The sequence below is a fragment of the Malus domestica genome, chromosome 08, assembly GCF_042453785.1.
Source record: "Malus domestica chromosome 08, GDT2T_hap1".
NCBI classification, from domain to species: domain Eukaryota; kingdom Viridiplantae; phylum Streptophyta; class Magnoliopsida; order Rosales; family Rosaceae; genus Malus; species Malus domestica.
This window is the reverse complement of record NC_091668.1, coordinates 6,377,125-6,402,065: the sequence shown is the minus strand read 5'-3', so window position 1 is coordinate 6,402,065 and position 24,941 is coordinate 6,377,125. Positions and strand designations below refer to the sequence as shown.

General features: G+C 36.3%; 2 protein-coding genes and 1 long non-coding RNA gene across 3 annotated transcripts; 1 reads left to right on the top strand and 2 right to left on the bottom strand.

The window, feature by feature from the left end:
• Positions 1 to 5,309: 5,309 nt before the first annotated feature.
• On the bottom strand, positions 5,310 to 14,485 carry LOC114826487 (probable disease resistance protein At4g27220). The gene is made up of 9 exons (XM_070826152.1): positions 14,352 to 14,485; positions 13,578 to 13,758; positions 12,828 to 12,855; positions 12,622 to 12,730; positions 12,021 to 12,101; positions 7,401 to 9,783; positions 6,735 to 7,100; positions 5,966 to 6,628; positions 5,310 to 5,842 (listed from the first exon to the last, which is right to left on the bottom strand). Exons 6-9 carry the CDS (start codon positions 8,388 to 8,390, stop codon positions 5,753 to 5,755), a joined length of 2,109 nt encoding a protein of 702 aa, XP_070682253.1. The 5' UTR covers positions 8,391 to 9,783; positions 12,021 to 12,101; positions 12,622 to 12,730; positions 12,828 to 12,855; positions 13,578 to 13,758; positions 14,352 to 14,485; the 3' UTR covers positions 5,310 to 5,752.
• Positions 14,486 to 17,562: 3,077 nt separating this feature from the next.
• Positions 17,563 to 19,602, bottom strand: LOC139198386 (uncharacterized). The gene is made up of 2 exons (XM_070827044.1): positions 19,155 to 19,602; positions 17,563 to 19,006 (listed from the first exon to the last, which is right to left on the bottom strand). The coding sequence occupies exons 1-2, from the start codon at positions 19,398 to 19,400 to the stop codon at positions 18,812 to 18,814; spliced, it is 441 nt and encodes a 146-aa protein (XP_070683145.1). The 5' UTR covers positions 19,401 to 19,602; the 3' UTR covers positions 17,563 to 18,811.
• Positions 19,603 to 22,520: 2,918 nt separating this feature from the next.
• LOC108172483 (uncharacterized) lies at positions 22,521 to 24,934 on the top strand. The gene is made up of 7 exons (XR_011583395.1): positions 22,521 to 22,823; positions 23,741 to 23,816; positions 23,933 to 23,982; positions 24,094 to 24,130; positions 24,233 to 24,269; positions 24,395 to 24,470; positions 24,549 to 24,934. It is a non-coding gene; the product is annotated as an uncharacterized lncRNA (long non-coding RNA).
• Positions 24,935 to 24,941: the final 7 nt, after the last annotated feature.

Sequence of the window (24,941 nt, the reverse complement as noted above, 5' to 3'; positions counted from 1 at the left end):
TTGGCGTCCGGGAGGGAGTGTTGTGTCAAGATGATCTTGGAGGCCGTCCAGGAGAGCATTTGTAAGGTCATTATTTGAGGATGTAATATTCCCTATATACACAGTACTCTTAGGCACATATATATTCAGAACTTTTACACCTTCAACAATGTTTCTAAATTATTATAAATTATTCGAAATTTAATTTAAAATGGGCAGAAGATTGTCTTCATTAAAACGCAAGACCGTTACACACAAATAACAATTCATCAAAGCTTCCGTCATCATTAATGTCGCCAACATTACACTAGACACCATCATTAGATTCATCATCCTCACACCGCAATTTTATCTTCACCGCAATTTATTTACCTCTGGGGAACTCTGTTTTCAACTCAGGGCATTGGTGTCTGTTTACAGTTTTCAAGGATGGGAATTTGACGATGCAATTTCCAGAGAAGAAATCTTGCAGACTTGGTAGAAAGTAGAGTTTCAAACGTTGCAAGTCGCTAAAACAAATCTCACCATCATTTCCTGCATCATCTCCATCTGATGTCGTTGCTAAAGAGATATCATATAGTTAATAGATTTTACAGCTGTATTTTTTGGTTTTACAGTCTTGTAACTAATCTCTATATTAAGAGATTAAATTAAGTATAATTAGTTACTAAGCCTAATTAGACAAATGTATATAAACTGAGTTGTATTTCTTTCTCATTAAGAAAAGATATAATAAAAAGATCCTCTTTTCTTATATGGTATCACCGCCTTTCTGCTTTACCGCTTCTCGATCCTTCGATCTCAGTTTTTCGGCCACCGCCACCGCCACCGCCACCGCCTCTCCGCTTCTTAATCTTCTTCGTTCTTTGCGCTTCAGTCATGGCATCTTCGACTTCTTCTCCTATACAACCTGATTTTGTTCCTTCTCATCCTGCAAATTCTTTCCCCAATTTTGCATCGATGAACCCTAATTTCTCTAATTCTTCTTCGATCTCGTCAATTTCTTCCATAACTGTTCAGAATATTAGCTGCATGGTCCTTACAAAGCTCAAGTATGATAATTACCTCGTCTGGAAAGCTCTGTTTGCTCCGATTTTCCGACGATACAAACTGACGGGCATTGTTAATGGCTCTGAAGTTTGCCCGCCGTCTTCTGTTCTTGATGCATCTGGTCACAATATTCCGAATCCGGCGTTCGAGATTTGGTATGAAAAAGATCAGAATATCTTGATTTGGTTGAATTCTATGCTTTCTGAAGATATAATTCCATTCACCGTTGGTGTCACATCGGCTCGAGATCTATGGCTGAATCTTGAGCATCGATTTGGTGGAGTCTTTGCCGTTCATATCCATCAACTTCGTTCTCGCCTTCACTCTGTTCACAAGGGCGATCTCTCTATTTCTGATTATTTGCAGAAGATTAAAGGTCTTGCTGATTCGTTAATGGCTGCTGGAGCTCTTGTATCTGACCATGATTTGATTGCTGTTACTCTCAATGGATTGCCTGATGAGTATGAGTCTTTCATTGACTCTATCATACTCCGCCTTTCGACCACAACATTAGATGAACTTCATGGATTGCTGCTCAACAAGGAGGTCTTTATGCTTCGCAAGAAAAAAGGTGTCAATTCTTCTGCTTCTGAGCCTTTTCAAGCTTTTGCTACGCAGTCTCAACCTCCACTTCTTCCTACACCACAGTTCTACAATTTTCCTCAAGCCTATGCGGCTCATCAGTCATTCTCCAATCCTCCACCAAAGTTCTCCAACAATAATCGTGGTCGCGGTTCTTTCCAACGCCGTGGTAATGCTAAGAATTTCAATGCTTCTCGTGGTCATTTTTCCAATTCTGGAGGTCCTCATGGCAATTACAGGAACAACTATGTCAATCGCAATACTTCTGGTGGTAATCGCAACAGTTTTGGTGGCCGCACTTCTTGTCAAATTTGCAACTCCTTTGATCACGAAGCTCTGGATTGTTATGAGAGAATGAACCCTGTTTTTGCTAGAAGAATTCCTCCTGCAAAGTTAGCTGCTATGTGTGCTCACACTGGTTCTACACAATCTCCTACTCCTTGGTTGATGGACTCGGGTGCCACCTCTCATATCACTAATGACATTTCTGCTATCCAATCTCCACATCCGTACTCTGGCGAAGACAAAGTGTATATTGGTGATGGACAAGGTATGGCAATCCATCACACTGGTAATTCTACAGTTTCAACACCCCTTGCTAATTTCAGATTGAGTAACATTCTTCATGTTCCACTGATGAAATTTAATTTGCTCTCTGCTTATCAATTCTTGAAAGATAACCATTGTTCTTTGACCCTTGATTCTGATGGCTCTGAAATCAAGGATCGTTCTTCGGGGAGGACGCTTTTTCGCGGTCCAGTTAAAGAAGGTTTCTATCCCTTTCAAGGTCTCTCCACTGTTTCTGCTCCTCATTCTGCGCTCCTCAGTACCAAAGCATCGTTGCAAACATGGCATAAAAGACTTGGTCATCCATCTTCTGCTATGTTTCGGAGAATATTAAATAAGCATAGTCTTGCTCACAGTGGTGACAAACTTGTATCTTTCTTTTGCACCGATTGTGCTATAGGCAAGAATCACAAGTTGTCTTTTTCTTCTAGCACCAGTTCTGTTTCTACTAGTTTAGAATTGCTTCATTGTGATGTTTGGGGTCCATCTCCCATCTCTTCTGTCAGTGGCTACAGGTTCTACTTGTTAATTGTGGATGAGTTTACAAAATATACCTGGTTGTTTCCCATGAAATATAAATCTGAGGTGTTCTCTCTTTTTGTCTCCTTCAAAGCTTATGTTGAAAATATGACTGGCAATACAATCAAAGTCTTGAGATCTGATTCAGGGGGTGAATTTACTAGCTCGCAGTTCAATTCATTTCTATCTCGCTATGGTATTTTTCATCAGTATAGCTGCCCTCATACACCGGAACATAATGGATGTGTCGAACGAAAGCACCGGCATCTCACAGAGACTGCACGGACTCTCTTGGCTTCTTCTCGCGTTCCCCATCAGTTCTGGGTTGAAGCTTTTTCCACTGCCCTGTATCTCATCAACCGACTACCAATCTCTCAACTGGACAGATCTCCCTGGGAACTTCTATTTCGTAAATCTCCTGATTATTCAAGATTAAAGGTCTTTGGCTGCAGCTGCTATCCTTGGCTTAAACCGTATACTTCTTCTAAACTGGATGGCAAAAGCACTCATTGTGTTTTTCTTGGTTACAGTCTTCAGCATAAGGGGTATCGGTGCTTAGATATTCAAACTCAGCGCATTTATATATCAAGACATGTGTTGTTTAATGAAGGACACTTTCCTTTTCATGCTGCACAGCATATTCATCCTTCTTCAATGCCACAAGGTTCGGATTCTCCTTCTCCACCCTTCACTCTTCCATTTCCCATTTCTTCCCATGCTCCAGCATCATCTACAGCGTCACCAGTCTCTTCTTCATCCCCTGTTTCCTCTATGCCATCTTCCTCTCAACCTTCTCCTCCACCTTCATCTTTACATTTGCCATCTCGTTCTTCCTCTCCACCTCAACCTCATATTCCTACCAACTCTCATCCTATGCTTACCCGATCTAAAGCAGGTATTTTTAAACCTAAAGCACTCTCCGCAACCAAACATCCAATTGCTATGGAAAACTTTGTGCCTACTACTTATCTGCAAGCATCCAAACATGCTCACTGGAATCAAGCTATGTTAGAAGAATTTCAAGCTCTTCAAAGCACCGGTACTTGGTCTCTTGTCCCCTCTTCTCCTCATCAAAACAATGTTGGCTGTAAATGGGTATTTCGCATTAAGCGCAAACCCGATGGCACAGTTGATCGATACAAGGCCCGTCTTGTTGCCAAAGGGTTTCATCAACAAGAGGGCATTGACTTCAAAGAGACCTTCAGTCCTGTTGCTAAACCCGTGACTATTCGCATCTTATTAACTCTTGCTGTTCAACATGATTGGTTCCTAAATCAGCTTGATATTAGCAATGCCTTTTTGCATGGATTACTGAAAGAGGAGGTGTTTATGCAACAACCTCCTGGTTTTGTTGATGCTTCTCAACCTTCCTCTGTGTGCAAGCTCCACAGGTCTCTTTATGGCTTAAAACAAGCCCCTCGGGCCTGGTATGACAAACTTGGTCATGCACTGCTTTCCCTTGGTTTTACCAATTCCAAATCCGATTGTTCGCTGTTTGTGAATACCTCTCCTCATCTTGTGATTGTATTAGTATATGTGGATGATATCATTGTCACCGGCCCCCATACTTCTTCTTGTCAAGCTTTCATTCACAAGCTCAGTTCCATGTTCCCTGTTAAAGATCTCGGGTCTCTCCACTATTTCCTTGGACTTGAGGTTCATCGCTCCTCTGACGGCATTTTCTTGTCCCAAAGCAAATATGCTATGGATCTGCTTCTTAAGACTAAAATGGAGGGCTGTAAACCTTGCGCCACTCCACTTGGTACTACCAAATTAGATCATCTCGGCACTCTGTTGTCTGACCCCAAGGAGTACAGGTCAATCGTTGGTGCTCTCCAATATCTCACCTGGACCCGGCCAGATATTTCTTTTGCTGTCAACCAAGTGTGTCAATTCCTTCATTGCCCCCAAGATACTCACTTCCAAGCAGTCAAACGTATTCTACGGTTTCTCAAAAGTACTGTTGATCACGGTATCTGGTTTAAAAAAGGTTCTCTGCACCTTACTGCTTTCTCGGATGCTGATTGGGCCGGCTGTGTTTTTTATAGACGTTCAACATCCGGTTATTGTGTTTACTTGGGTTCAAATCTCATCAGTTGGAGTGCTAAGAAGCAGCCAACGGTTGCTCGATCTTCAACTGAGGCTGAATACCGCTCTCTTGCTCTTACTGCTGCTGAAATCACATGGATTTGTAAGATCTTCAAAGATCTTACTTTTCCTCTCTCTCACCCTCCTACCTTATGGTGTGATAATGTGTCTGCTATTTCTTTAGCTTCCAATCCTGTGTTTCATGCTCGTACGAAACATATTGAGATTGATTATCACTATATCCGGGAGCTTGTTCTTGCAGGTCTTATCACAGTTTTGTATGTCAACACTGAGCATCAGATTGATGATATCCATACCAAGTCTCTGCCTAAGTCCCGGTTTCATTTTCTCCGATCCAAGCTTTCTCTGGGTGCTCCACCGATTAGCTTGAGGGGGTGTAAAGAGATATCATATAGTTAATAGATTTTACAGTTGTATTTTTTGGTTTTACAGTCTTGTAACTAATCTCTATATTAAGAGATTAAATTAAGTATAATTAGTTACTAAGCCTAATTAGACAAATGTATATAAACTGAGTTGTATTTCTTTCTCATTAAGAAAAGATATAATAAAAAGATCCTCTTTTCTTATAGTTGCCACTACTTCTGTCATTCTTTGACAATACCCAACCTGCATTTTTCTTAGTCGCTTTAAAGTTTTGGCTATCGTATATGTTACTAAATATTTCAAGCTGTGAAAACCAACTACTGTTAAACTTGTTAAATTCTTGAAGGGAATAGCTGATGACCCTAGATCCTTCAATGCAGGACAACGCAACACTTGTAGAACTTCCAAGTTTGGAAAAACTGGGCCTGCTCCTGGGACATTCTCGTTGCGTAGATGCATCAACTTCTCCATTTTTTCAAGCCGCAAAAAACTTAAATGTGGGAAGGTCGCATCTGGATGTGCACTATTCTCAAATAAAGAATTCTGGTCGGATACCTCAAATGCCAACGATTTTAGTTTCCTAAACAACTGTGATGAGGATGGACTGCACCATATCTCCATGTCTCTGTCTAACTAAGGTCATGTTTTCCAAGTTGGGGAATGAAACATCCTGAAATATTACCAACGCAAGAATGATAAACGGCAACAAAAATAATGACACAAGGAGATTTTTTCTATGAAGTAGCTTGAAAAGCTCACTTTCGTTTAAGAAGATTGTGTAATGTATTTTTACCTTGTCAATTAAGAACAGAGAGTGTTTAATTGGAGTGTAAAGACCGCCAAACTCATGCTTCTCGAAACTTGAAATTTCAGTGGCAAAAATATCCAATTTACCGCATCCCTTCACCGTCACTTTTTCGAGTAGCGGCCATTCGGAAGCATGCATTCCTGGATAGAAGCTCTTAAGTTGGTCTAGATTTGAAAATTCAATATTTGTTGCTTTCGGAAACACAAACTTAGGCATCATTTCTAGTCCCTCTTCCTTGGAAACGATTTCCTCCATTCCATCACAACTACACACTCTTAGGTCTCGTAGTTGCTGAATACCTCTAGCCACTGAGCATGGAAAAATATATTTCAATTTCTCACAACGAAGTATGCTTACGAAATCCAGATTTTCACAACCAGGCATTTTCAACTGAGTCGTATACGTGTCAGGTGTTTCTTCGATCTCAAAAACCACCTCTAAACGACTGCAATAAAATATCGATAAACTTCGTAAAGCATTCAATCTTCCAAAAATACTAGGTGTAAGGATGCTTATTAGACAACGGCAGTCTATAACTTCAACATTTCTAAGTTTGTAGAAAGAGTCTGGATCAAGTTGGTTGTGCCATATTGTAGTCAAAATAGATAGCGTTTGGATGTACAATATCTCCAACTTTGGAAACGCTACCTGTATTCGAATTATGAAATTGTTAAATTCTTTTTTCGTCGAAGTGAATATATTAGACATAAGAATAATGATCAATAAAAGAGAAACAATAGTATAACAATTTTACCTTGTTGTCAAAAAGAAAGTATACTTCTTCAGTCTCAAGTTTAGGATCAAAGACAAATCCCTTCATTCCTCCACACTTCCGAAGTTTCAAACTCTCCAAAGACAGAAACTGGACATTACAGCTTGCTGAGCAGAATCTAGAGAGTTTTGGAAGATATTCCAGATGCAGATACTGTAGCTTACAAAACATGCCATCTGTTTTTTCTTCACCATATTCTTTTGTCGAAACTATCTCTTCCATTGATGCACAGTTGGTTATCTCAAGTTTTTGAAGTTGTACGAGATTCCTAGCCATGGAAGACGATAACGCAGAAGTTAAACCAGTACAATGATCCACCACCAAGCTTGTTAAGTTGGGCAACACAACCTGCAGTATTTGTACATTCCATTTTTAAGAGAAGAGAATTCACATTAATTGTTATTATCTAGTCAAATGGTATCTTTAGGGAAAAAAAAAATTATACCAATAGATATTTCTTGATACGTACTAGATTAAACTGAACCACTTCAAATGATCGAATATATGTAAATAGAGCCACACAAAATCTAGGAGTTCTATGGTGGTTGTTTCATTTTTCTTTGTAAATCATATCCCTCAAATAAAAACATTAAAAAAGTCTTCACTAATGATATGTGTAAATGGGAAAGAATGACACCAGTGGCATACCTCTTCAGTAATGATATGTGTAAATTGGGCATTGCTTTTGATACGGAGATGCTTGAGTTGTTGAAAATCTTCACTACCTGAGTGGTACACGACATTATGAGCTCCCTCGCACCCATCCAAGTACAAATCTTCACATGATCTCTTCAACAACATTTCTAGACCATGGTCCAATTCACAGCCAGTTGGGAGCTTGAGCTTCAATGTGTTGAGGGTTTCATCCACATCGTTCCATTTTGATTTCCAGGAAAAACTGCCGATTAGTATTTGGTATCTTTTTAACTTGTCAGTGAACAAGTCGGCCGGAATACTGCCAGCATCTCGAACATGTATACTTAGTGCAGCTAAATGAGGCAAGTCCTTCAGTTCTGAAAGGCTAGCATTACTTCTTTCTCCGCTTACTCCTTCGGGCTCCCATCCTGTGAAGCTGTCATTCATTCTCAAGTCTTCTAGACTTGTCAAACGTGATATTACATTAGGTGAAATCACTTCGAGTACCCAGCAGCCGGTTAAATCCAGCAGTCGAAGACGAGTCAATTTCCCTATTTCTTCAGGCAACTTTTCAAACGTGGAATGTATAAAGCTGAGAATTTTTAGCTGCGATAGCTGTCCGACTAGAGTTATGTCTCCCAACTCGCATCGCTCCAAACACAATGTCTGAAGATTTTCTAGGAGATGAAGAGATGGAGGCAGCAACGAAATACGTGCTTTGGTTAAATCCATAACTTTAAGCTCTTTCATCTCCTCAAAAAAGTTACCTGGTATTTCAAGCAAGTCACCATCACGTTTCAAATGAAACAACTCCAGTTGTTGGCATTTCAAAACTTCAGGAAGCCTAGGGATGCTTTTGCAAGACAAAGAGATCATTGTGCAACTTTCAGAAAACTCCTTATTGTTTGGCCATTCCTTCAAGTCATCTCCTTTTGCTCTTAGTAAGGCACGGTGGCCCTTCGATGCAATCGAGATGGCAACATCACGTAACAAATCATGCATTGCGATTGATGTATTGTCTTTGGAGTCGAGTAACAGACAAGAATCTTTAAGCTCTTCAATCCGCGCGTGCAATGCATGTTGTGCGTCCTCCACTGAATCGATGTTCTTAAACAAACCCAAACCAATTGTATATTTCAACAAGTCTGTCAGAGAAGCATTTCCAAAATGATTTACCAAAATTCCACAGATCAAGAATAGTGGCTTCAGCTTTTGATCATCCAATTGATTGTAACTCCACTCTAAAGCCGAGTATGCTTCTTGGTTGGCTGGGTCTTCGTTGTCAAACACTTTTAGGCATCTCAAGGCATTCTTCCATACTGGTAAAGTACTTCTATTTCTTAAAGAGCTTGCGACTGTGACAACCAAAAGTGGCAAACCTCCGCATTTTTTGCTACATCGGTTGCCACATTTCGTATGTCGGGATTTTTAACAACATCACCTGCCTTCGTCTCAAACAAAACCCAAGCTTCTTCCTCGTTTAAGACTCGAAGCTCAAAGTCTTTTTGCGACCGTTTCTCTGAGGATAGCAGTTTTCGAGTTCCGGATGTCAACAGTATTCTACAAGTCGGCAGACATGGAAGTCCTACCGCCTGCAAGTCAATGCTTTCCCAAATGTTGTCTAAAATTACAAGAACTTTCTTGTGTTTTACCCTGTCACATAGATGAAGTGCTCTTACTGACATAGTTTCGCTTTCTTGAACTTCCATACCCAACTTTCTGGCAATTTCTTTTTTAATTCCTTCAAGGTCCGGATTTTGCACACTTCTTACCATAACCGCATCAGCAAATAACTTTTCTTTTACAGCTTGCCGAAGGACTTCTTCAACCAGTGTGGTCTTCCCCACGCCTCCAATACCGTACACCAAAATCAGGTCGGTATTAGGAATTCTCAGTTCATCCATGATCTTCTTGACAGTTAAAGTCCTCGAATCAAATGCCTCATGATGTTTGTCAGATACCATGGATACCTCTTGTGGGCGAACTTTGAACGAAATGCTAGCGAAATCTCTTTTTGCGCAGAGGTTAACAACCGCCTGCTGCAACTTTGTTGATCTCCTGCCTAGCTTGTAACGGAGCACAGGGTTTGGACAAACCCCACGGAGACAACTCATCTTTGCTTGCGTATCAGGCTTACATAATTCGTTCGCCTTCTCGGTGATCTCAGCAACTTCATCCAGCCAGTTCTGGACGTCAGTGTGGATTGTTTCACCTTTTTCTTTAGCTTCAACAACCTTGAGCTCTAGCCGCTCTCTAGCGGCACTTAATTCGTTCACTTGAATCTGTAGATTCTCAAGGTTTCTTTTGCAGTGAGCTAGGTAACCCACTTGGCGTATAGCTGGTTCAACTGCATACTCGGCAACTTTTCCGACAATTTGAATGACAATCTCCATGCCTGCTGATGAATACAACTTAAATTAGAAAATAAGGAGCTCAAGAAATAATTTACTTTTCTAATTGACTTATGATCTTTCAACAACTTACAAATAAACACATTACATTTAAAAGTGTATAATGAAAAACAGAAAATTCTATTCCACTTCTTGAAAAAGATTATTTTTTGAATAAAATCATGTCTAAGATTAGAAACTAACTCTAGTTTCTTGGCATTTAATTGTCATTTTCGAATATTAATTACGTTTTAATAAAGTGGGGCCCACTAACATATTTGGTTCTCATCTCTATTAGAGAAATGATACAAATGATGGTAAAATTATGTGGTAAGAGTAGCGTTTTTGTTTTTAAAAAGTTCAGAGCAATGGTTGAACTACAACGTAGACTAAAAATAAAAAAAGCTTAGAAGTGGTAGAGGTGGGGAATATACTTCAATCGAGTTCAAGGAGTTATGTGAGGATATAGGACTACAAAAACAACTAACTGTTGCTTACTCATCATAGCATAATGGTATTACAGAAAGGAAAAATTAGACGGCGATTGAAATAGCAAAATCCATGTTGCTTGAAAAGAAGATGCCACGTTCATTTTGGAGTGAGGCAGTTAAAACTGCAGTCTATTTTCTCAACAGATTACCAATAAAAACACTTGATAAAATGAATCCTTTTGAAGCATTTAGTGGCAGGAAACTTGGTGTGAAGCATCCAAGGATGTTCTATTTGTTATGTACAGATGCCAACACAATTGAGACACAAACTTGAAGACAACAACACCAAATGCATCTATGTGGGATATAGGAGTTAAGAAAAAGGGTATAGAATTTTCAATCTTGAAACTTACAAGGTGATTATTTTGATGGATGTCATATTTAATAAAGAAGCTGTTAGGAATTGGGATAAAAAGATTGAAGATATCATTTTAGTACCACATAGACTTGATGAAGTGGAATGTGAAACACAAACTGGGAGTGAAATTGTGTTTGAAATTTAGTCTCCCTAACATTTAAGTTCAACACTAGAGGACCTAGAAATGCAAGACTCTCCCTTAGGATCAACTTCATTAGGAATGAGGAGGTTGAGTGAGATTTATGCAACCTGCAACCATCGTATAATGGAACATGAAAGCTTTGAAGAAGCTGAGAATGACCAATCTTGGCAGAAGGCAATGAGTGATGGAATTGTATGATCGAGAAAAACTCAACTTGGAAACTTGTGAATAGACCAATGGACAAAGTAGTGATAGGTGTGAAATGCGTCTATAAGACCAAATTGAATCTAGATGGCTTCGTACAAAAGAACAAGGTAAAACCAGTTGCTAAGGGTTATTTCCAACAACTTGGAGTGAATTTCAATGAAACCTTTGCTCTAATGGCAAGGGTGGACACTATTAGGACTTTAATTGTTTTGGCCACACATAAAGGTCGGAAATTGTATCTGTTGGATGTAAATTCAGCTTTTCTCAATAGCATACTTGAAAAAGGTTTTGTGGTTCCAAATAAAGATGATAAGGTGTTCAAATTAAGGCAGGCACTGTATGGACTGAAGTGAGCACCAAGGTCTTGGTACAGTGAAATTGACAACCACTTCAGCAAGAGAGGTTTCATCAAAAGTTCAAGTGAGGCAACAATTTATACAAAGACGGGAAAAGGCTCAGAAAAGCTAATTGTGTTTATCTGTGTTGGTGATGTGGTGTTCACTGGAAGCAATGAAGCTATGATTTCTGAACTCATGTTGGAAGCAATGAAGCTATGATTTCTGAACTCATGGAGGATATGATGAAGAATTATGAAATGACTAATTTGGGATTTCTTCATCATTTTCTGGGAATTGGAGTGATTCCAGAATCCAATGGTATTTTCATACTTCAGCAAAAATATATGCACCAAATTAACCAGGTGTGGACTTGGTTTCATTAGACAAATGTATGCACCAAATTAGTATCTAAGATTGAAGGGCTCAGAGTAATTGTCTTTGTTTGGTAGTGGAGGAGAAAAGATAACAATGTTCGAAGGATGCTGAGCTGCTACTATTAGCTCAAGCATTTCATCTCGAAAATTCTCAAGCATTTCATCACGTATGTACACTATTGCAAATTTAACATAAACGCGATAAATAATCGATACACTGACTGAAAAGTACAAGCTTGCATGGCACCAAATTTAAAAGCAAACCAAATGCCATAAATGAGATCCAAGATTCCAACTCAAATCAAATATGGTTATAATTGAAGAACGTATACCCTTAGCTCTGTTGGTTATGGATGAAGTGAGTTGCTCTTCAATATATACGTTCCTTGGAGCACCAATACAAATCGGTTGTTCTGTAAATTGAGAATAAGCTAATGAAGTAAGAAGGGAGAGTACATAGTGATTTCTTTTTTTCTTGCAAAGTTCTTCTGGATACAATTGCAATTTGCTAACTAAAAGCAAAAACAACTAAGAAATCTAAAAGCACTAAGTTTTATATTCTTCATTGAACATGTGTACCCTAAAGCTAAATGAAATGATTATCAAATGGACCCTAAACCACATGTAAAATTGTGTACTTCACTAAGGTCAACTAAAAAAAGATGCAGGTCACCAATTAGGATGGACTAGAAAGTTATGCCTGCGCATTGCTGGGAGATTAAAAATTGTAAGAGATATCGTTTTTTTAAGATACAAAGAGTGCCAAAACAGGCAAATTTTTTTTGCTTCAACGCTAAAAGCTTTTGTCCAGTATTTGTTGATTGTTAAGGAAGCATCCTAGGCAAGGAAAGAAAAATATTGAAACACATGAAGCAAATTTATATGACAATAGAATTATAATACAAAGACAAAAAAAGGATAGAGTATGGTTACCTAGTATTTTTTTGTTGTTGTTGTGAGGACGTTCTTCAGCAATTCAGCAGGACTTCACTACCAACATTCTTAGCTAGATAGTGAAAGTTGTATGAGGCATCATTATTATCTACAAACATGGAATTTGAAAAGATATAACTGTTAAATCAAGCTTGAACCAACTTCTGCCTATATACCCAAAAAAAAAAATCACAATTTGAACTCACTCTCTCTCATCAGAATGTATGAGATAATCTGAATTAAAAAATTCACCAAAAAAAAAAGTTAGAATTTTGATATTTATAAATCTCAAAATCACAAAGTACTCTCAAATTTAAACAAAACAAACTCCACAGATGTGTGTTTTTCATGTTATAAACTCGAGTAGAATAGACTTACATACAGTTGTTATAAAACAACACTTGTACTAAAATTTACTCACATTCTTAGTTGTAAGTTATTGATTTGGTAAAAAATTGGTGACTCATATAATGTATTGATACATTCATATTTTTTTTAATCAATTTTTACATACAATTAATAATATGGGTTGTATATTTGCACTCGTTCTTTCCTAAATTTCTATTCTCAGATTTTTATTTATCATTACTTCATAAGAAAACAATTTTCTTTTCTTTAAAAAAGCGGAGAATGCAGTAAATTACATATTCACTGGGCTAGGAAAACTAAAATCAAATAAGTTACTCAATGCACCAACAAATATAGTAAAGCTAATTATCCATGATTTCCCAAAAAAAAAAAACTGAAAACTGTAATAAAGCTGACAAGCATATCTAATGAAAGGAATGATAATTTTTTTTTATATTAGAAATATCTTCAATTTTTATAATTATATACTTGAGTCCCAAATGGCATAGGAAATTACAAAAAAAAAAATAGATAGAAGGAGAAAATGTGAAATTCCCAGATTAACAAATGTCCTGCTATACTGAAGTATAAAAAACTCTAGTCACCACCTTGCTTATGGTAAAAAAATAGTTTAAATAATGTTTTGTTGGAAAATAGCATTAGCATGCCAACTGTCATCGACTTGAGCACTATGGAGAGAATAATTGCTTCAGTGTTCCTGAATTTGCATACATTTGAAGCACATCGCAAATTATTGTTCAGTGTCACTACCAATGGAGTTGAGAATAGCTGTAAGCAAAAAAAAACAAATAATTTGTTATTAAGCATGCAGACAATATATTTCACACTTATCAAAACAATTATTTCTATCAAATACAAATTAAAGCAGATTAAATATATATCTTATTTACAAAAAATAATGCATGGTGGAATAACGCAATGATATACTTAACATGGAAATTCTTATACTAATTGATAATGCAACATGAAGAAATCTGTAAAGATGAGAAATGAATCATACAAAGTAGAAAATTTAACTTATATATATATATATATATATATATCTTATTTACAAAAAATAATGCATGGTGGAATAACGCAATGATATACTTAACATGGAAATTCTTATACTAATTGATAATGCAACATGAAGAAATCTGTAAAGGTGAGAAATGAATCATACAAAGTAGAAAATTTAACTTATATATATATATATATATATTAAAACAATTAACAAATTTTGTATCGATGATGGATAAAAAATGTATACAAAGGTAATTATTTAATTTCTCAATTTCAAAAAAGCAAAAGATAACAAAAGGTACACAAACAACAACAACAATATATACAGTGGACACCTATGTATTTCAAAAAAGTCTCACATATGAAGAGGAAATTGATGTAGGATGTTTGTGCAATTGCTGTTCTTCTTTGCTAGTTTATATAGACAGTGGACGCCTATGTATTTCAACAAGGTCTCATATATGAAGAGGAAATTAATGCAGAATGGTTGTGCAATTGCTGTTCTTCTTTGCTAGTTTATATAGACAGTGGACAGCTATGTTTTCCCGCTTGCTTTCTACAATGCAAGATTCTTTGCTCATATTACCAAAAAGATTTGCCTTGATGCTGCTGTTTACTCTCCTTGGACGAAAGGAATAACAAGTTTGAGAGGTGAATGTATAGTGGCAGTGTCGGCAAGCAACTATTTTTTTTATAGAACGTAAACCTTGTTTTCAGAATCTCATATAAACAAACATGATGGCTTACGAATCAATCCTCGACAACAGAAGCAAGCATATACGTCACGGTGAAGCGGTATTTGGCATTCGTTCTGCTATTCTCTTAGGCAATTATTCTGTTTTTTTTTAGAAAAAATTATATTCAGTCTTTAGTTACTAATGTTCTTTAATTGAAATCTTATTGACTTTTTGGTTTTGATTGAAGTCTTTGATATTAATTTATTAACGTAGAGATTGGACAACCCCATTTTTCTGAGTGAGAATCCTTGATCCAACGAGGATTCCGAAGATTCTCAAATAACATTCGTTCATCGAATATTGTGCGGTCAGAAATTATTATAATTTTTTTATTTAAAATTAAATATAAACAATACCTGACGAAAACTGATCATACGATGTACGATGAACGATTGTGATTAAATGATCTTTGAAATTCTCATAAAGAGGATCATGCGAGAATCCAAAAGGGTTTTCCCTGTTTGCGTTTTGATTTACCAATATAGGAATATGGTGACTTCTTATCAAAAAGATTTTGCTAAGAAGTTATCGTATTGAGAGGGTAAATGAGGCGTGGTAGAGAGGATTTAGTGGATTGCAATGATGAGTCGGATTGGCGCATGATTGAAGCGCTGAAAGGGAGGAAACTCGCCAAATGGTAAAGGAAAAGGGCAGAGGCTAAGGAAAGTGGGGCCCTGCCTGATGAGTTGTCGGCCATTCATGTGCAATTCCAATTGCATTATTTTGATCAGACGACATTGATCTGGACTGTTAGTTGATCCAACGGTCTTGATTTAAAAATTATTAATTTTAAAATTTAAATTTATAAATACATTTAATTTAAGAGAGTTTTAAAGAAAATGGTTTAAGTCAACAAATATTTAACAAAAAAACATACTAAAATGTTATTTAACCAAAATGGCTCAAAGTTTATTAAAAAAAAAACCATCTAAAACTATTGTCCACGGGTCAAACTAACAAGCTTAACCCACTACAAATCTACACTTCCGTAAATACCCCTAAATGATTAGATATTGTCTTGACTCTTCACCAACCTCAACCCAACACGAAACCATCATAATAACTCTCTGTCTTCCTATCAAATTGAATTCCCCATTTCAAAAATAATCAAATCAAAGTTGAAAACAGAAGCATTCATCAAAACAAGTTCAAAGAAGTTTAATGGCATAAACTAGTGAAAAAGTGTCTGGAAAAAAAAAGAACCAAAACATAAAACTATTTCTGGATAACCCAAAACATAACACTGTTTTTGGAAGAAAAAAAATTAGATACAATGTTTGTTTTGTCTGTGCACAAACAAACACTATATCTGAAAAGAAAATAACCAAAATAAAAAAACAGTGACTTAAATTCCAGAAACAAGAACTCAGTTCCAGAAACAGTCTATATTTAATAAACATTGTGCTTATTTTGCTTTGAATCCAAATACAGTGAACTTCATTATTTCTTTTCTAGCTTATATTTAAGAAATAGAGTGTCTATTTCATTTGGACCCAGAAACAGTGACTTAGATTTCAGAAACAGTAACTTCGATTCTAAAAACAGTGTTACTTAAAATTCAGAAACAATTTATTTTTACAGTCCAGAAACAGTGACCCCGTCGTTATTATTGAATAGCATGCAGATCTCAAATTTATTTTCTGGAGAAACAAACGATGAACTCCACTGACGATGAAAAATTGAAAAACAATACCTCAATTACACTATAAATAATAACGATGATCACATTTCAACGAAATAATACAAAATATAAATTAAATAGCATGAGGATCTATATTTTTGTTTCAAAGAAAAAGAAGAAGGTCTGCAAAACAACGATGAATTTCATTAACGATGAAAATCAGGAACTCAACCTAAAAAAGAAGAAGGACACCACCTATGTTGCTCTTTTGTCCAATTATTTACACTAGCCATATATAAATGAAGAAGGACACCACCTATGTTGCTCCCTTCTTGTGATCCAAATTTGAAGACGGCCGATGGGGAGGAGCAGTTGTAAGTGTCATCCTCTTTGTTTCTCTTATCCCTGCATTGTCAACCAAAAAAACATCAAACCAAGTGCAATATGATAGGATTTTTAACGTCTATGCAAATAGGGTCAAAATCACATGAAATACTTGCAAGAATACAAGGATGTTGTAGTATAGATGCTCATGCAAGGTCGTTTTTCTCAAGGACAAGTTGGATAATTTATGTAGAAACAATTCCTAATTAAATACTTAGAATTAAAATTTGAGAAAAGAGATTTTGAAATTGGGTAATATTAAAAACGAATTTTAATTAAAAAAACTAATATGACAAAAGAAAAATGTTTTAAATGCCAATTTATAAAAGCACACTAGGGTTCCACCATCACCTAGCAATTCTATGTATTTTTACCAATTACTTATGATCTACACATACCACTTTGAAGGTTAGGTTTTCCTAATTTATATTCTACTTGGAACCTCCAACATAGAATGTATATCTAACATGCAACCCGTCCGGAAGTACGGATCAAATCTGAACATGAAAGACTCATTATGCTTTATGAAAACCCTTTGAAAAACCATGCAACCCTTAAGACGTGGTGTTCATCATAAGTGAAATCACAATTATTAATCACAAGAAACCATCGTCAATTTCAGGGAACCTTCTGACCAAAATTGCATCAAATTACTTGTCTAAAGATCATAATAGTGATCAGGCATTAAGACAATTAGATAGTTTTAATCACGATGATTAATAATTCAAAGTATGCACGCTATCAATCATAAGCAATTAAATAAAAATCACATATTCATGCTAAGGCTCAAGGCTTCGCCCTAGCGAAAGGATTAGTTACGCATATTCATAATTGAAATCAGAGAAAATATTATTAAGAAGAAAAGGAATGAAAACACCTTAAAGTAGAAAATCTCCAAGCACCCTAGCAAAGTTCTTTGTCTCTGAAGTTGAATAATAATAAGCGTAGAGAAAAAATGTAGACGGCAAAGCAATATATCTGCTAAGCCCTCTGACAAACCCTAAGACATAGGTCTCTTATTCCAACTAGGAAACTAAATACTAATAAAATATCTTAGAAAATAAAACCCTAATTAAACTAGAGGAATCTGTCAAGTACTTGTCCAGCCATGTTTTAGCCTCAGATCTCCTCCAAATCCAGCCCAAGATAACTTGTTTTAAAGATCAGGACATTCCGAACACATCTCCAGAAGGCCACGAAACCATCTGAGGTTATATTGGGCTCCAAAAACGTAATTCAAGCCCCAAACGTCATTATTCCAGCACTGCATTCGCTCTTTATTTTATTGCCAGAAAATAACTGCCTGGTGGAAAAATTTGATATTTTGATACATTCAATCGAAGTGACACATGAACGTCCTCCAACTGGAACTTCAAAGTTCGTCCATTTGACCACGTTTTGCTCCAGAGGAAGTCGAAAGTCCTGTATTAGAAATACAATTCATAGTATCAAAATTCTTCCAAAATATTAACCAAAATATAGAAGAATAGGATTAAATATATAATATAAAATATACTCATCACAATACAATCCAATTTAATGCTCACATAATTTGAGGTCCAAACAAAGTCACAGGTCAACAATCACCTAATCGATCATAACACCATTCCCAAATATGAAAAACATAAACAATTAAGTCAACAACATGATATGACATCCCTTTCATACAAACACAGATTGCAATTCATATATGCCACATTATTTACAAACAATTACAAATCAAGAAACAATTAAATCATCATCATGAATTACAGTGTAATATCAACACCATCAATTAGAAGAGACAGAGCTACATGGCAATAAACATAATGAGAGTAAACATGCAGAGATGAGCTGCTTCAGATCCTTCCCAAAAGCAATTTTCCGCAGGATAACAAAAGAGCGGTTGATCTCTGATCTAATTGCAGACGCAATCTGCATAACCGACTTCTATGGAATTTGAACTTGTGAAATGTGGGGTGGAGACCTGAATGTAAGAAATTGGTGTTAAGTGAATAATTCCAAACATATGAAATTTAGGTCATCACACCCGAACGCAATCAGAATAATTAAATAAAGAATCGAAGCCATATGCAATCTAATTAGACAAATAAGATGACGATTTCTCCCATTTGGATTTGCAGGTGGAGGAATCATAGCCGAGGGATTGCAGTCCGTCGGTGACCATCTTCCTCAAATCGTCTTTTTGTTTGAGATTCTTGTTTGCTTCGACCATCCTCGTCGTATCGGCCATGAGGTTTCTTTCCGAGACGCTCACGCATGGAATCAGACTCTGATTAAACAATAATTAAGCAAACAATCAATCATCCATATTCATATTCATATTATGTGTTTGGTTGCCAAGAAACCGCAAGAAAATGCAAAAACAATTTACTAATAAAAAAGTGCAATCAAAGCAACGATTATTTATAATTTTGTACCTTACGAATATCGGAGGCGTCGCAACCGAACGAATCGGAGGAGATTGAATCACCAAAACCTCCACCGAATATATCGAGCTCGTCGTCGGAGCTGTCATTGCTGTTGCCGTGAAAGCAATTACAGCGGTTTCGTCCACATTTCGGCGGAGGCTGCTTCTCGTTGCTTTCTTCGATGAAATTCTGAACCATCTTCAAGCAGACCGAACTCGGCTCGAACTCAGGCCGCGGCGCCGACGGTTCCTTCATCCTTGCTGATATTGAGGCAGCCGGAGTGGCGAGTTGTGATGTGGACTCAGGCCTCTCGGCCTCTGGGTTTTACGGAGAAGGTGAAGACGGTGAGGGTTGAGAGAGATGCAGAGTCTGAAAGAGAGTGAAAGAGAAACGGTTATAGAGAGGTTGAGTGTGACAGAGACGATCGAAGCAAAAGCACGATGATAGACGCGTGTGCTTGTTTCAGAATGGCAACCCCGTAAATACCCAATGAAAAATTTGTAAATAAAGTGAAATTCACTCCAAAACATTGTTCATTTGAATAGTGCCAATTGGAAACCTTACCTTAGACTAAAGTAATAATAATATGAGATCTTTTTTTTGATTAGATAACTAAATACCTGTTTAGTATCATATTTGAAATTTTTAATCATTTCTCAAAACATTTTTTAAGAACATTTCTTGAAAATGATTTTCTTTAAAACTCAAAAACTTGATTGGTTTGAGATTTAAAATTTTTAAATCTTACGACTTAAACTAGACAAAAAGATCTAAAAAGATGGAGAGAGGGAAAGAGGAGAGAGGAGGAAAGATAAAGAAGAGAGATGATCGTATAAGATAGAGAGGAAGATGAGTGAGAGAAAGAACAGAGAAAATGAAGATAGCGGATTGGAGGAGAGACGAAAAAGGTATAAAAAAAAAGAGAAGAGAGAAAGAAGAAAGGAGAAAGATAGATTTGGAGTAGGAGGGGAAGAGTGAGAAAAAAGAAATGAGTGACTTTAAGTTTAAAACTCTAAAAACTCACTTTTTATGTTTTTAGATAATATATTATATTTTTTAGTTAGTCTTGAGTTCAGTTTTTGAAAATAGTTCTATCAAACAAGTTTTTAAGGCTTAAAACTTGAAAATTCTTTTTGAGTTTAAAAAGTTGAATTCAAGTAGAGTACCAAATAGGTTCTAAAATTTTACGGATGTTTTACCCGACCACATATAGAATGCCTGAAAAACAAAATTTGGACGTCAAATGTTCAAGTTTGTAGAGATGCTTGTATTTTAATCCACATGTACAATTCAAAAGACTCAAACCTACCAAAAGAATGCATTACCTTCACAGTTGTCATGCATGGAACAAAAACAAGCTCCGAATTCTGACTTGTAGCTAACTGTATGGGCTTGCTGCTTTGCATACACACAGTTTCAAAGTTCACCAAATTATTGCAGCCAGATTCTATATCCCACAACCTCAGTCTTGAATCGGAACTTGAAATGCAAAAGCTCGATCAATGACATCGGCAGTGAGGAATGCGTGAAAAACCAATTAGGCTGACTCATGCACGAAAGGAATGCGTGAAAAACCAATTTATTTATCTCATACTTGTCCTGATATTGCATATGTTGTGAGTGTTTTAAGTTAGTTTATGAGTTAGTTTATGCACTCGCTAGTGAAGATCACATAGCTGTGGTAATGCGAATTTTGGCATATCTTAAGTCTGCAACCGGTAATGGAATACTTTATGGAACAACATGGACATCTAAAAGTTAAGGGATTTACAGATGCATATTGGGCTAGCAATGTTATTGACAGACGATCTATATCTAGGTATTTTACGTTTGTCAGAGGTAATTTGGTTACATGACGTAGTAAGAAGCAGAAAGTGGTGGCAAGGTCGACTGCGGAAGCTAAGTATAGAGGTATGGCACATGGAATATATGAACTTCTTAGTTACATAAGCTTTTGAGATGTCTTAGTTTTGAACTATAGGAGACTATGTAGTTATATTGTGACAATAAATCTGCAAGGGAGATAGTTGACAATAAATCTGCATGTGAAGGTTGATCGACATTTTGTTAAGGAAAATATTGAAAAGAAAATTGTGTCTATACCGTTTGTGAGTTCAAGAAAGCTTCTTACTCATGCAATATCTAGTAAGGTTTTCCAAGACTTAATTATCAAGTTGGGCATGTATAATATTTATGCATCAACTTGAGAGGGAGTGTTGATTTGAGTCTTAATTGTATTTGTAAATGTTATTGCAGTCCTATTTTAAGTAGGATGAGAATATGTAACATTTAGGATTTAGTGTCCTTATTTTTTGTAATTACTTTTCTTATAGAATAAGGTGTATGTGCCTATATAATGTAAACCCTAAAGGATCCCTCCAACCTCATCTTTCCAAATTCACTCATTTTTCTCTAAATTTAGTACGTACACTATCAGACTCCTTTTATGTTTTCTTCGTGTTGATCCAACCACTCTACTCTTCCATCACACTCATTTTTATTTCAACCCACACTGATCTTCTAGTACAATTTTCCCCAAAGAAACATCTCTTGTTATGATCCTGATTAAGTGACATATGAGTAGATTAATTAATAAGAATTAGTGAATGATTAGTTATTGCTAGCTGGCAATTTGTTGAGTGGAAGCTTATATATAAGAAAAACTAATGAAAAGTGTTTGAAAACTTTGAGTTTTAACGGTAAAGACAAAATAAAGGGTACAATGAATAGTACCAGGATTGATTTTTTAGTGTAAAAATATGATTTTTCGTTAAAATGAACCGTATATAGAGCTTTTCGTTAAAGTTCCCATATATAAGCTCCTTCCCTCTTCTTCCATAGCTTTCTTGTGCTACTTACAGGTTGATTAAGGGAATTGAGAATTTTGGGTCGTATCATCTCTACCATCTTTCTTTTAAAGAAAAACTAATGAAAAGAGTTTGAAAACTTTGAGTTTTAACGATAAAGACAAAATAAAGGGTAAAATGAATAGTACCAGAAGTGATTTTTTAATGTAAAAATATGATTTTTCGTTAAAATAAATAGTACGGAGCTTTTTGTTAAAGATATTTATTTTAAACCTCCCATTCTTATTATTTTCTACAACCGGCCCCCTTTTCATTGGACAAGGATTGTCTGCCCTCTTTGTTCCCGTACCCTCCCATATCCTCCTGTTTGTGTGGTCACGGTTAAATCACGTCAACATTTTATATTACTATTCATTTTTGTCTTATTATCTCTATAAAAAAATATATAAAATATTAACATGACTTAACCGTGATCACACGAAACAGAAAGCCATAGGAAGACACGAGAACATGGAGGGCAGACAATTCTTGTCCCTTTTCATCACTCTTTCCTGTTCTCTTCCTCTCTCTCTCTGTCTCTCTTTTTTTGTCCTTTTAGTTCTTTTCCTTTTTCACTCACCTTTCACAAAAAGATAGGTGAAATTCATCTCTGTCGCTCACAATTCGCAAAAGAAAATTGTAAACCTCAAACAAACAAATCGCATAAAACCTCAAACCCTCTAATCAACGAAGAGAATACCCACACAATCGAAGTTTGAAACCACAAATCAATTTCAAGTGTTAAGCTGCTGGGGTCTGGGTCGTCGAATTCCGACGAGCTGTTTCCGTACGAACCGCGGTGCACCGTATCTGTGGCATTCAAGCCATTAAGGTAAGCAATTTCTTATTTATACAACGAATTAGGGAGTTACAATGTCGGGCTTTTGAATTAGGGGTCGAATTAGGGATTTACAAATTGGGGATATGGGGATTAATTTTTTCATTTAGGGTTTTAATTTTGGAGAAATTAGTAGGCCAGGCAGGGGATTAATTTGATTGCGTCAGAATTTGGGTTTTGGGATTGTTGATATGTGTTTGTTTTGTTATTGTGTTATTGGGTTGGTTTTGCAGTGATCTGTGGATTCTTGTGATATTTGAAATTGATTAGATCAGGCATTCGTTTTCGGTTTTCAAAACTTCTCTGTATGTATGTATGTATGTATGTATGTATGTATGTATGTATGTATGTATGTATGTATGTATGTATGTATGTATGTACGTATAGTAAAATACAAACAGCCTAACTATAGTTGTTTAAAACTAACTCAATTTTTTGGTAGCGAGAATCTATTGCTAACTGAAATAATCAGCAAAAGTAATGAAAATGTTACGTGTGAGCAATCAAAGCAACCGACATATGATATAAACTAATAGCCTATCAGAATTGTAGCTACATATCTCCATGATACAAACATGTGAGTGTCATTGAAATTTATGGTTGATAGCTGGTGGGGAATAGTAGAGGGACATGCTCCTCAGGGAGTATAATTGGAATGGATGCCAGAGGCTCTTTCAGATGGTGTGCGAGCTTAAGCTGAAGCTACAGGCCCATGTTTTAACAATATCTTTTTCATATAATTTCCTCAGTTTCTCTATTGACTGCTGGAGTTTCTTAGCGTGCCGTGCACACACCAGTTGATCTAATCAATCTGATTTCATCTATCATCTCGCACTCAGATTTCTCTCTTTATTTATGTATTACCTCTAATTTAACTTTAAAATGTTTGACTGTTTTCCTGCTTTGATCAGCATGAACAAAATTCTTGAGCGGAACCATAGAAGTTGCTATTTCTCACAAAACAATGTTGCTGAGAACGAAACACAGGTGAGATTTCATAATTACCGAGCTTTATCAAAATTCTATTTGCATTTTTGTGTTTGTATGTGCTGGTGGTGGTATGAGCGTCTACTGACTGTTATTAATGGTATATATCCTCTAAGCATGCATGTTGGTTGGAGTCAAATGCAAAATCATAGAATCAGAAATTAAGGTAATCTATATGCATTTCATTTGAACTTTCATTTCATAGATTTGCTTCACCGGTGCAGATAATGTTATACCTGTTTTGATGGATGATTTAGAACTGCTTCTTCGTATGCAGATTACCATGTCTATCAAGCACAGCTGACTCAGCTGATGTAAGTTCTCTCTCTCTCTCTCTCTCTCTCTCTCTCTCTCTCTCTCTCTCTCTCTCTCTACCTGTTTTGATGGATGATTTAGAACTGCTTCTTCGTATGCAGATTACCATGTCTATCAAGCACAGCTGACACAGCTGATGTAAGTTCTCTCTCTCTCTCTCTCTCTCTCTCTCTCTCTCTCTCTCTCTCTCTCTCTCTGTGCATCGATCTGTTTTGTCTGTCAACTTTGCTTATAACTTACTCTCCTAGCTTTCCCCTTATCAGGAAAATTTTACTGATTGCAAATGATAAATGTTACGAGCATGGGAAAGGCATAACCAATTTTAAATCAGCTTTTCAGGTACGCATTGATTCCAGATTCAAACCGTCACTTCCGTTTAGTATGTTGTTTATCATTTTGTGATCATAACACTGTCAGGCGGTGTTACTATTGTGAACGTTATGCGAGAAAGCAAAGAAAATTCTAATGGGAGAAAGCAACATTAAGGTGAAGATTTTGGTTTGTCCTTTAGCTTTCAATAATTTCAATGCTAATTAGGGGTTTTTTTCATATGTTTTCTTTCGTGTTTCAACTTCCGATTTCACTCAATTTTATGTATTTGCTGAACACCTTCTCTGTTTTACAAAATGTTTCTCTATTCCCAAATAGTTGTACCATGAACCAACACTACTTAGATCACACTGATAGTACTTGGACCTAAAAAAAGAATGGTCAAACGGATCTTTTCTCAAAGTCAAATCTCAATTGTACAAATGACTGATTTTTTTAATGTGTTGTTAACGTTTGATCGTTTTATCTTTGAAGTATTAT

Coding starts and splice junctions, on each gene's coding strand:
- LOC114826487 (XM_070826152.1), bottom strand. CDS start 8,390: ATGCATGATTTGTTACGTGATGTTGCCATCTCGATTGCATCGAAGGGC. Junction 7,101..7,400: donor CACATATCATTACTGAAGAG/GTATGCCACTGG, acceptor CAAATACTGCAG/GTTGTGTTGCCCAACTTAAC. Junction 6,629..6,734: donor ACTTTCTTTTTGACAACAAG/GTAAAATTGTTA, acceptor ATTCGAATACAG/GTAGCGTTTCCAAAGTTGGA.
- LOC139198386 (XM_070827044.1), bottom strand. CDS start 19,400: ATGAAGGAACCGTCGGCGCCGCGGCCTGAGTTCGAGCCGAGTTCGGTC. Junction 19,007..19,154: donor ACGCCTCCGATATTCGTAAG/GTACAAAATTAT, acceptor TTGTTTAATCAG/AGTCTGATTCCATGCGTGAG.